Here is a 13,218-nt window from a genome sequence, read left to right as displayed (position 1 = left end):
GATGCAAAATTGCCCTTAATCAGGAGGAATAAGCTAGTAATTCAGAGGCAATGCGTCTAGGTATTCGGCAGAGGTAATCACACAGAGAATTGTGAAAAACCTTCATTAAGAAAAACGCTGTGGCTGAGGACCCGGTTGCTAGGCAACCGAAAACTCCTGCCTGCAGCCTCCCTGGTAAACGACCGCTTGGGCTGCCTGGCAACAGGCCGCAGGTCCCGCCCAGCCCCTCCCCAGCCCCTCAGCAAGTGATCCAGATGCTTTTGTGTGTGTGTGGAAGGGAGAAATGTCATCTGCCATGATTCTGTTACATTTGTAAAGTCTGATACAACTCTGTGCCTAAGGACCTCTGGTTAGCTGGTTTCAAACACTAAATCGGAAGTTTCTAATTCTAATAAAGCAGATGGGCTCTCAGGAAATAAAAATGGTTGTGTATTGTGAAGCACACAGCCTTTCCGAAATGAAGTCAGCTCTCACCTTCCTCTAGTATGTAGGTCATCTGCAGTTGTTCTCTGTAGCGTATCCTCACAGACGGGTAAAGAGGGTCCCAGGCCTGGTGGACGCAGTGATGTTTTTAAGTCCCTGGACTTGTCCAGGTCTGTGTTTGTAGAAAGGGAAATTATACACATTAACAGGGTGAAGTAGGGGCTTTCCCTCATCTTAGGAGGTTTTGTAGGAGTTGGCTCTGATGCAGGCTGTTCAGAGGCAAACGAGAATCAGCGATGAGAATGTTTTCTTTAAAATAACAAAGCAACCTCCCTCCAAGTCACAGCACAGAAACAAATTACAGAAAAATTAATGCCAAAGGTCTTGTGGAGACCATAATAGAGCAGGGCACAGGAAAACAAAGGGAAAATGATGTGGAAATTTTCGGATTAGTAATCAGTAGCTTGCCTGAACTCCGATGGGGAGAGTGTCTCTGGCACCTGTAGTTATTAGACACGGGTCACTGTTGCTATTTGCTCAGTTATGTGTTGGGTTAAAGTGCAAGAGATTCATATATCCAGGGTGCCATAGTCCCCTGTGTCAGCCCACAGTAGGACTCCCCATGCTCCAAGTCCGTAGCGAGTGTGGGCCCAGAATTGGATGCTGGGATGGGCTGATGTGCTAGTGGACCGTGTTCTGAGCACCATGTATCCCCAGTCCAGAGCTGCATGCCCATCCTTAGACACTTCACCTCGGATACCTGTTGCCAGTTGCGTGGTCCTCTGATCTAGGCTGGTTCATGATAGGGATGAGCTTAGAACTGAAAGAACTATCAAACTGTAGGGCCCCCAAAGGCTATGTTTTATGTGACGAGAGACACAAGACAGCCTCTGCCCATCAAAACCCACCCGACTTTTATATGCAAAGCATGACCCAGTAAAGTCATATTGAGGGACACGTAAATAAATATTCTGATTGTCTAATAGCAATCATTCCTGGATCTGTCATTGTCTCTGACTTGCTGGTTCATATTTTCTGAAGATGGGAGACTGATAAGGGGGGAGGTGATACAAGGACACAGGGGTTCGTCCTCCTTTGTAGGTCTGTGAGCATTCTCAGAATATGAGTTCCTCTAATACCTGAACAACTTCTGTGTAAGTGTGCAGCTCAGATTAAAAGGCTGAGAGGCACAGATGAAAAGGCATGTGATTAAAAATGAAAAGAAATTCTCCTCTATAAAAAGACTGTGTACCACGTAATGTTCCAAGACAACACTTTAGTAAAAATGTGTTTACTGCATTCTAAGACCATTGGTTTCCACATGAATATACATCATTAAAATATGTGAGAAAGCAATTTAGTGAAAGCAGTTTCTGGGAAGGGCTGTTGTAGGAGGTACAATAGTGAGCTCCTTCTAATAAGAAACTATGGTAATGGAATAATACATTCATCACAGGAAGCCATAAATGCGAATTGTGTTTTGTAACCCTGAGTCATTGAATATATTATTTAATAGCAAAATCAAGTCAAGTATCTACCCTCATTATTCTCTGTGATAATGACTATTCCCCCTTTTTTTAAAGATGATGATTTTGAAAAGAACCCAGAGAGCATGTGAATTTCAAAATAAATTTTGAATTTTCTGTTCGTTAACAAATGTGTATGTAAGTCTTGGGTTTGGAATTTTAATTCAGTTGCTAGTGATTGCTCATGTTACCAAGATTCATTCTCTTCCACCTACCATTAAATAACCTGTCATTGTTGTTGCTGCTGCTGATATTCTGCCTAAACTAGAACACTTCCCAAAGCAAATTTCTTACCTAAATCAAGTGGCACTTTATAAGACCCTGGCAGACAGTTGCAAACAGATAAGCATGAGACGATTCTCAAGATTGAAATCTCTGTGTATCTCCATGTGATTGTACTAAGAGGAGAGTGCTCATTGGTAATATTCCATTAATTCGTACACTATCCCAGTAAATCGCAACATGGTCTGCCCTATTGACTTTAAAGCAGTCTTATTTAATTTTCATGATAATGTTGTGAAGTGGGTACCGTTATTGTCTCTGGTTTGCAGACTGAAAAAAGACAAGGATTGGAAAGTTAATTATTTGATCGAGTATTACATACCTGGCACGTGGTGGAAATGGCACTCAAAACCAGCTTCCTCGACCTTAAGGGTCTTTTTTTTGTTTGCCCACTCAGTTTTGCCCACTGAGATCCTACCTCCTTTTAATTTAGTGTTTACAGCCCCTGCTATCAATGCACTGTCTTTTTTTTCTGGCATCTCTTCTCTTAAAAAACAAAAAGTTTTCTTGTTGGCTGAAAGGTGGAGAAAGGGTTACTTTCATATATTATTACTAAGACTGTAAATTGGAGCATGTTTTTTACAAAACAGTTTGTCAGTATGTATCAGAAGCCTTAAAAACATATAAACTACCTGACAAAGAGATTGCACTTCTAGGAATTTATCCTAAAAAAATTATTGACAATGCTCAAGGATATACATTTGAGAATGTTTATGGAAGCATTTTGGAAGCACCCAGAGGAATCGGGTGGAGAGGGAGGTGGGAGGGGGGATCGGGATGGGGAATACATGTAAATCCATGGTTGATTCATGTCAATGTATGACAAAAACCACTGCAATATTGTTAAGTTATTAGCTTCCAATTAATAAAAATAAATGGAAAAAAAAAGTTAAAAATAAAAAAGCCAAAAGAGAGAGAGAGGAAGATTAACTCTAGCAATAAATTATTGATTTAAAATTATAAAATTAGAATAAATGCACACCACTAAGTCATAATTTAACTTTATTATATGGAAATATGCAAATAACATATTAATGCAATAGAAAGGTCTTGTGTTTGTATGTACATGTATGTGGGCATAATACCTGGAAGGTTAACTCTAAAATGTTAGGGGTGGTTGTCTCTGGAGAATGCATTTAAGATTTTTTTACAGCTCATACATATTTTGAAGATTTAATAGTAAACCCATATTAATTATATAATTTGAGGGGAACAGTTAATGTCTTTAAAATGAACCAACTCATTGGACATTCAAACTGAAGCCACTTGTGTTAAGTTAGTTTCAGCCACAAGGGACAGAAGGCCTCAAAAAGTGCCGTGTGTAAAATAGAGTTCCTTTCTCTCTCATGTAAAGTTGGAGTATGTCATTCAGGGTTGTTATGGTTGTCTGTGTTCTGCAGATACAGAATCCTTCCACCTTTTTGCTCTACCTTGCAAAACTTCCATTTCCAAAATTGCCTCCTAGTCTAAAATAGCTGCTGTAGTGCTAACCCTTACATCAATATTCCAGGGAGCAGGAAGGAAAAAAACAGAAAGTTTCTGCTTGCATTTCATGGACAGCGTATAATCACATGGTTCAAGATGAGCTTCAAAAATGAAAATGAATTAGTTTTTTTTTTTTATGGTCATAAAATTTTTCTTACTTTGGAAGACAAGGCGAACAGATAGGGAGTGACAACTGGCAGTCCCTGCCACACTCCCCTAGGAGCTTCAGGTCCCTAGGATTTATGTCTCTGGATACACACTGTTACATGTGTACCTAGTGTAGCTACTGTTATATTAACCAAGCTAGATGTTGTGTATTTAGAGAACCAATGAGAAATTGACCATATTTGCATTTTCTTCACTTTATGTCATGCAAAGAAGTGACCTTGAGAGAACACTTTCACTAAAAATTAAATTGATTCATTTGATTTTGGTTGACTGGAAAAAAAATAATTTAACACAGAAAATTAGTCTGCTGCTGATGAAAGCAAATGTGTGCCCCAGGGATTTTTTGCCCCCTGATAAGAGAAGAGAATGCTTATACAGAGGGTTCCTTACCTAGTGACTGGCAGGATCGCTTTTGTCTTTTCTCCTTAAAAGGAGACTTCCAGACATTTGACAGGTATTTTAAAAGGCTCTTATACATGTTTGCATGTCAACCAGTGTATGTATTCTGAGAACGAGTCTATTTGTGATGCCTGTGCTTGATTCTACCACTAAACATATCTTTTAAGATTCAGCCTAAAGGGAATCAACATCCTGTAAATGGACAGCTGAAAAAAATCATTTGTAATTGGGATCTTGAATCAGAGAACCTTTGTATAAAGGTGCACCTCCATTTTGTCATTTTAAAAATACATATATGAGGACTTTCATGGCAGTTCTGTGGTTAAGACTCAGTGCTTCCACTGCAGGAGGCCTGGGTTTGATCCCTGGTGGGGGATCTACAATCCTGCATAACTCATGGGGAAAAAAAAAAAAATGATCTACTACCAGTGGTTTGAAATTATAAATCCTAGGTAATGGGGTCTTGGCATCATCTCATATTTCCATCAGTAATTACCCTTATGATCCCAGGGTGAGAGTAACAGGAAGACATAAATATGGCAAAGAAAGTGTTTACGTGTGTGAAATAGTGAACTCGGACGGGAATAAAACGGTGGGTGCTTGTAGTTGTGACTTTTCGTAAAAAATAAAGAGCCATAATTCCACCCTATTCCACCACACTCCCACATGCACACCTAAGGAATTGAAAAGAAAATATATATTAGTGGGAAAATATTTATATGTGGTAAATGCCTTCCAGCTTAGTGCATTATTGATAGATAACTAAATTTTGAGGTAGTGTAGTGTAAGTTAGGTAACCTACACATCCAGCAAGGTTGTCTAATTCAATGACTGTCAGATTTTAGCATCCTGTACTATCCTGAATTTCATCACTTATGTCTTCTAAGATAAAAGAAATGACTTCTTCCCTTCATAAACGTGTATGTAAAGTTTTTGCCGAGCAGATTAATTGTGGTCTATGTAAACTGATTTCACAAGGACTTTTAAGTGATTTGTCATTCTCCTACCATTAAAACAGCACTCCCCTCTTTCTCTAGGCTACATGCACATTTCTTACTTATCCTGTGAATGCTTTTTTTTGGTTCAGTGAGAACTGTCCATTAAATAAAGATCGAAATTTGCCACTTTTTGTTAAAGCATGCAATGCTTTGGTATTCTAATTATTATTTTCTCTGAGATCTAATATATAATAATCAACATAATGGGAATAAGATACCTACTGTAAAGTCTTCCGGGGAAGAATATTTGGGTAATTCTATGCAGAGCATATTCAAGGCAGAAAGGGCCAGAGAAATAGCAAGTGCTCAATTAATGCAAGCCATTATCCTTATTATTATTATGCACTTAAGTTTGCAGTGTTAAAATGAACATCACTGGAGTGACTCATGCTGTGAATATAAAAGTGTAAGAAGACAAATCTTTGATAAGATGAAAATGTAAAAAGCTGGAGTCAAAGTTAGAGTTCTCGATGTTCCCTTGGAAGTGTTTCTGACTCATCTCCTTCTTTGTCTTGAAGATGTTTCACGAAGACGCTGCTGGCGGGTGGCAGCTGGTAGCGGTGGACGTCAACAAGCCCCAGGGACGCGCCCCAGCCTGCCTCCAGGTGCGGAACAATGTCATTCTAAAACTCAGCCCACAAAAGCCTTCGACTTATTTTATACAGGAAAACCCATAGTGCTCCAAGCTCTAGATCTGCCCAAACTTGTGGGCAGTATTTTGCTCCATCCTGTATCCCCAGGACCTAGCATTTCTTTAGATACCCACTAGGAATTTGGTAACTTTCCGGTGAATGAATGCACAGAGGTAATAGACCAGTGGTACTGAATCAATGAGGAATTTTGTTGTTGCATTGAGTCTTATAAAACTATTCTTTTCCAAAGGCCTGAGTTATTTGGGGGGAGGGGCAGTCAAGATCACACTTCACTTACGTGGGTACCTCACCATGTACCTGGGAAGGAACTATGTGTATCATATAGTCTGTTGTTCATTGTCTCTAAGCTTCCTAAGCAACGTGATATGAGAAGGGTGGGTGGGAAAGATCCCCAGGAGAAGGGCATGGCAACCCACTCCAGTATTCTTGCCTGGAGAATTCCACAGACAGAGGAGTCTGGCAGTCTACAGTCCATGGAGTCGCAAAGAGTCGGACACAACTGAGCGACTAACGCGCTTTCACCCATAATGTGGGGAAGGGTTTATTACCTGCTCCAGGATGAGAACACACCTTCTGTCTTTCCTTTGGGTCTTTCTCCAGGTGGGGACTGGTACATTTCAAGGATTGGCAATTAGGAAGCAAAATACTGTCCTCTGAACCATCACTGTAGGCTGTACTTATGTGGCAGTTTAATCGTATATTTATTTGTTTCTATCCATTAAAAGGATGGATCAGAAAAAGAGGAAGAGTTTATGATGAACATCGATACTATTAAATACCATCGTGCGCTTCTCTTTCTGTCGTATATTTGATGGTGACAAGCTGCAAATAATTCAGTTTCTATTCCCCCGTAGCTCAGTTGGTAAAGAATCTGCCTGCAATGCAGGAGACCTGGGTTGGGTCCCTGGGTCAGGAAGATCCCCTGGAGAAGGAAATGGCAACCCACTTCAGTGTTCTTGCCTGGAGAGAGGAGTCTGGCGGGCTACAGTCTATGGGGTTGCAAGAGTCAGACACGACTCAGCTTCTAAACCACCATAACTACCTCTATTACTACTATGGCTATAGTAACAGCAATGACAACCACTGTAGCAACAGCAGCTTCTTGCCTAAAGAGTACTTTCACTTTCAAGATTCACTAATCCACCAGCTGATACTTACTGACACAAAGATAGTCCTGAACAAGACAAGCACTGCCCCTTTCCACATGGAGCTTACAGGGTCCTACAGGAAATGAGGAGAAAAACCAGCATTGAATTATACTGTCACGTCCCACTCTTTGGGGCCCCATGGACTCTAGTCTGCCAGACTTCTCTGTCCATGGAATTTTCCAGGCAAGAATACTAAAATGGGTAGCCATGCCTTTCTCCAAGGGGCCTTCCTGACCCGGGCATCAAACTTGCATCTCTTATGTCTCCTGTATTGACAGACAGAGTCTTTGCTGCTAGCGCCACCTGGGAAGGCGCAGCATTGATCTAGCAATCTCAGGAATGATGTGTGTTCTAAAGAGGTAGCAGGGAGTGCTGGGGGCCTAGGTCATTTGCGGTCCTCACTCCCCCTCTGAGACTCAGTGGACATGGCAGTATTTTAACCAGGACCAAGGGAATGAGGCAGGGAATGACTGATGGTGAGGCCCAGTACAGCCCTGTGCTGTGGAAAGATGGACATCGCCTACTGGCCCCTATAGACGAGGAAGTCCCCTGACCTCAACCAACACGGAGACACCAGGTCTCATGCCTGGCCTTCTGGTTCCCTGTCCCATGCTCTCTCCAGCTAAGAAAAAGGTGCTAAGGAAAACACTAATTTGTAACAGAAATAAGCGATCAGCCTGCTAGGAGTGCCAAATCAGCGTCTTCTGTGCCCCAGAGGCATTGCTTAAAAGTCTAGTCAGTGTGTGTTAATGGATGCCTCAAGGCTGCCGTCTGGAATTGGGAAGCCCAGCCTCTCTACTGTGAAGATTTGAGCTGGCAAGAGTTAGCGGGCAAGGAGGTGTGGTGGGAAAGGAACGTCGGTGGAGGAGGGGACGGACCTCAGACTAGCCAGGCATGGGTGTGGCATCGGGGAGACAGGAGACAGCCCTGAGTGGTGGCTGTTGTGGCACGCCTGGTAAGTTGTATCAATGATGATACATGTGGTTTGACACAATGGAGAATGAAGCCAGACAGTTTAGGATGAGGCTCGCTTCAGCTCAGCATCCCACACTGGGTCCTGATCAGGTCCCATGTTTGGTCCAGGAGGAGCAGATTTGAAAGAACATGGGTGAAAAGCATGTTGGCCAAGAGGTCACCTGTTTGTATCGGGCATGATGAGACTGTGGCTAAAGAGAGAGAGCACACTTCTACTTCTGGGTGAAAAATGAATGAATTCTTAACTCACTTATTAAGGAGAAAGAAAAATAAGTCAAGAACAAGTATTGAATGGTCGTGAAATACTCACTCGGCTTTTACTAATGACTGATGCCGTCTAAAACTAGGAAACAGGAAATTTTTCATCTGAACCACCCCCTCACTCACTGCCCCCCCTCCCCCCCACTCCACCCTGCCTGGAATGTCTTTCTGTCTGTCTTTCCCCACTTCCCTGTGCTCTGCTGAGAGGCTCGTTGTCTGGGGTGACCCCTCTTCCCGCCTTAGCTCCTGATTATGGGAACAAGATGGCTGGAAGTGACGGGGAACGTGATTAAGCCAAACCCCATTCCTGATTTCCTTTAATTTTTAATTTTTTGCTCTTTTAGTTTTTATTAATGTTGAATAGAATTTATTTTTACAACTGACCTTTTTTTAAAAGTTGAGATATGATTCGGATAGCTATAAAATTCACCAATTTAAAATGCTTGATTCAGTGACCTTTAGTACATTCAGAGAGTTGTATAATCATATACATGTCAGTTGATGTTTGACAGGGTACCAAAACTATTCAATAGGGGAAAAAATAGTTTTTTCAACAAATAGTACTAGGACAACTGAATATCCACATGCGAAAGAATGAATTTGGACCCCTGTCTCATACACAAAAATTAATTCAGAGTGGATCATAGATCTAAATGTAAAAATAAAACTGTAAAACTCATGACACTATCAAAAAAGTAAAAGTAGCCCTCAAATCGGAGAAGGCAATGGCACCCCACTCCAGTACTCTTGCCTGGGAAATCCCATGGACAGAGGAGCCTGGTAGGCTGCAGTCCATGGGGTCGTGAAGAGTCAGACACGACTGAGCGACTTCACTTTCACTTTTCACTTTCATGCACTGGAGAAGGAAATGGCAACCCACTCCAGTGTTCTTGCCTGGAGATTCCCAGGGTCGGCGGAGCCTGGTGGGCTGCCGTCTGTGGCGTCGTACAGAGTCGGACACGACTGACGTGACTTAGCAGCAGCAGCAGCCCTCAAATGATGAGAAAAAATATTTGCGAATCTGTTTCTATTTGTGCTGCGATGGTCTCCAGCACAGGACCGCTCACATAACTTCTCAGCCTGCCTCCCAGCTGCAGACGTCCTTACTTTGTTCTATGAAGTAATACCCAAGATAGCATCTTTCTTATGCACCTTTCCTGAGGGCGAATAAGCCACCCCGTTGTGGCCTCTTGGAGAATAGGTTTTGAAGGTGGAGATATTTCAACTATGCTACTTAGTGTATGACCTTGAGCGTATTTCGGTACATGGGGGATAATACGTCCTCCTTGGCTGGTGAAAAATTCAGTGAGTATGTATGTTCTAGTCAAGAATTATTTGGTTGCAAGGATCAGACCATATGGTCTCAGGGAGCGTTTATTGTGAGTATAACCAGGCCTGCCGGGGGACTATGCTTACATGATTTCTCATCTGTTTCTATCAGTGCATTTGTCTCTATTTTCTCACTGCAAAGACTAGCTTCCTTTTTTTTTTTTTCCCATGCTTATTGCCCCAATATGGCAGATTATGACTGAGTTTAGTAACCTCCTGTTAAGGGTTTCAAAGGCTCACCTGGGGACTTCCCAGGGGATCCAGTGACTGAAACGCTGCTCTTCCAATGTAGGGGGCCCAGGTTCAATCCCTGGTCAGGGAACTAGATCCAGCATACCACAACTTAGACCCAGTGCAGTTTAATACATAATAAATATTTTTTAAAAAACAATAGAGAGTCACCAGAAAACATCCAAAGGGGAGTTGGAAGCTGGGAGAAATTTTATCCAAACAGGGAGATTGGCCAGAGGTGGGAGGTCATGGGAGTTGAATGGAAGCAGCAGGTTCATTTACGCAAAGCACAGGGCTTTCCTGGGGCTTCCCAGGTGACTCGGTGGTAAAGAACCCGCCTGCCAATGCAGGAGACGAGGGTTCAATCCCTGGGTCAGAAGATCCCCTGGAGGAGGGCATGGCAACCCACTCTAGTATTCTTGCCTGGAGAATCCCATGGACAGAGGAGCCTGGAAGTCTACAGTCCATAGGGTCACAAAGAGTCGGACACAACAGAAATGACAGCATGCATGCATGCATTGAGGCAATAACGTAATTCTTTTATGTGGTGTGGCCAAAACCATTTAGAAATTTTCTTCAAGCGTGTCTTTCGGTGTGAGTCTCAGAAAAGTTATAATGGACTCTTTGAGTATCAAACAGTCACTTAGCTGTTTAAACTTGATTTTAGCATCAGCCACGGCCGCCCTGACGAGGTAACCCTAATGCATGATAAATAGAACGCAGCTAAATTGGAACCTCGTTCCTAGGCGGCTGCTGTGACTAGCCATTTTTCTCCCGCCTCTCAGGTGGGAGTTTTCACCTCCTGACAGTTTGACAGATGCGGCTGCACCGTTGTGAGTCTTCTGCAACACACACCCAGTGATCTGTTATCTTGAAGAAAGTCAGTGACAAGAAAATGAAAGTATGCCTGAGACCTAGCCTGCCCGAGCTCAGTTCCTCTCCGGTAACACCCCCTCATGTGCCTACTTCTGTAAAGAACAGAGATGATAGGCTTTCACCATAAGTAGGTCAAATTGCGGCAAAATTGTTAATATGATGTTTTAATGCTTTTTGAGGAAATTTCCAATGAAGGTGAAGATCGGAGGAGGGGTAGATTGTATGATATGTGTATTTAAAGAGATAAAGAGACATCCTGGATGCTATGCTGTTTTCTTTTTTGGCCATACCATGCGGCATGCAGGATCTTAGTTCCCCAGCCAGGGATCAAACCTGTGCCCCTGGCAGTGGAAGCCCAGAGTCCTAACTATTGGATCACCAGGGAAGACCCCTTCCATTCAGTTCAGTCGCTCAATCGTGTCTGACTCTTTGGGACCCCGTGGACTGCAGGACACAAGGCTTCCCTGTCCATCACCAACTCCTGGAGCTTGCTCAAACTCATGTCCATTGAGTCGGTGATGCCATCCAACCATCTCATCTCTGTCGTCCCCTTCTCCTCCCACCTTCAGTCTTGCCCAGTATCAGGGTCTTTTCCAATGAGTTGGCCCTTCACATCAGGTGGCCAAAATATTGGAGTTTCAGCTTCAGCATCAGTCCTTCCAATGAATGTTCAGGACTGATTTCCTTTAGGATGGACTGGTTTGACCCCTTAGAAGACCCCTTAGGTGCTCCTTAAATATCTGTCTTCTTGATGAGCCTGCCCATGAACTGGCAGATAATTCCAAGAACTGACTGAGCCCAGGAGAATGTAGGTTCCATCTGCAAGCAGACCTCTTCCACCTTACAGTCCCATGTGGGAAGGTGGAGTGGTCCAGTCACAACAGTATGGCCCAGGAGAAGCTCGGACTATTGGGTAAATCTGCCAGAGACTCAGCTTACTCACCTGAAAAATGGGTGACGTCTCTCAGTGGCTTATAAGAATGAGAAATGGCGCACATAAAACACCTACCTCGGTGTGCGGGTTGCAGTGGGTCGCTCAGTCCGTAGCGGTGGCTGTTGTTATCATTTGTGTACAGTTCTCTTCTAACTCTGCTGGCTTTGAGTGTTCTATTCAGTTCAGGAAGTCAGCTCCCATGCGCCCAGGTAGTCCAGTGACGTCACAGCCTTCCCTTCCTGCCCTGCCCTCTGACTCTTAGAAGTGTAGATCTCAGTGTCCAGCAGACACGTGACCAGGTGTTCTCATGGACACATCACCACCCATCCTCCCCGCCCACCCCCACATGGAAACCAGGCTTTTCCTGCATCTCCAGAAACCTGTACACCAACCTGTAATGCACTGCTCATGGTCCTCCCCAAATCTGATCGGTTTGCAAGTCTGTCGTTAATTCAGTCTCTTGAATTTCTCTGAATCATTCCCTCCATCCCATGCTAAGGTCCTTGCCCTGAAAATCAGATCACAGCTTTCTTGGTGCCGTGACCTCTGACTCCTTGATTATATTCAGTCGGTTTCTCTCTGCTTCCAGCTGTTTCCACTCTAGCTTTCACGTGATAATCGGTGACCAAATATTGCAAGGGGGGTTATATGTGGACGTATCCATGTGTGTGCTTTCATGTACAGAACTACACAATCTCACACACAGCAGACACAAATTCTTATTCTCCCCGTATGCAGCTGTCCGTGATCCCTTCCCAAAACACATGCACACGCTCATCTTCATTCCATTTTTTAAATTTCATTTTCTGTCTGTACCACATGTTACGTCAGATCTTAGTTCCCTGACCAGGGTTGGAACCTACACACCATCCATTGGAAGGTGAAGTCTTAATCACTGGACCACCGGGGAAGTCCCTCATCCTCATTTTTCTAACAGTAGAGCAGAAAACAGGCTTCCCTGGTGGCTCAGCTGGTGAAGAATCTGCCTGCAATGAGGGAGACCTGGGTTTGATCCCTGGGTTGGGAAGATCCCCTGGAGAAGGGAAAGGCACCCGCTCCAGTATTCTGGCCTGGAGAACCCCATGGACTGTATTGTCCATGGGGTCGCAATGAGTCAGACACAACTGAACGACTTTCACTTTCAGGGCATAAAACAGCTGGCTTGAAGAAAACTCTTGTGTGTTTTGGGGGGAGTGGGGGGGTGGGCGTGGTGAATGGAAGAAAAAATTTACTATATAATAACACAGAATGAGAATTAAGAACAGGAAGAATAAAATAGCTAATGGCAATACAGCACAAGATATAAGAAGGTAGCTAATAGTTTAATCAAAAAAGACCTACTGTGGTCTTGAAACCAGTATGGCCAAATAAACTAAGGAGAGGGCTCTCCTGTGTACAACCTCAGTTGTAAATGTTCCGTACATAGATATTTAAATATATATTGCATTCTATATATATTCAATATATATGTATTTCAAACAGTAATTATACTCAGAATAGATACCAGCAGACTAACAAAAAATAAAATGA

The 13,218-nt window shown here is 43.1% G+C and overlaps 1 protein-coding gene across 1 annotated transcript in view; it reads left to right on the top strand.

Moving 5' to 3' along the window:
* The window catches only part of NALCN (sodium leak channel, non-selective), a 270,853-nt gene that overhangs the window by 67,618 nt on the left and 190,017 nt on the right, over nucleotides 1–13,218 (top strand). The window contains exon 10 of the mRNA XM_061133830.1: nucleotides 5,800–5,886. Within this exon, the coding sequence (XP_060989813.1) occupies nucleotides 5,800–5,886 (87 nt within the window). The remainder of the gene's footprint in view (nucleotides 1–5,799; nucleotides 5,887–13,218) is intronic.

The sequence above is a fragment of the Dama dama genome, chromosome 30, assembly GCF_033118175.1.
Source record: "Dama dama isolate Ldn47 chromosome 30, ASM3311817v1, whole genome shotgun sequence".
Lineage (NCBI taxonomy): Eukaryota > Metazoa > Chordata > Mammalia > Artiodactyla > Cervidae > Dama > Dama dama.
Note: the sequence above shows the minus strand (reverse complement) of the source record. Positions and strands in the feature narration are given on the sequence as shown.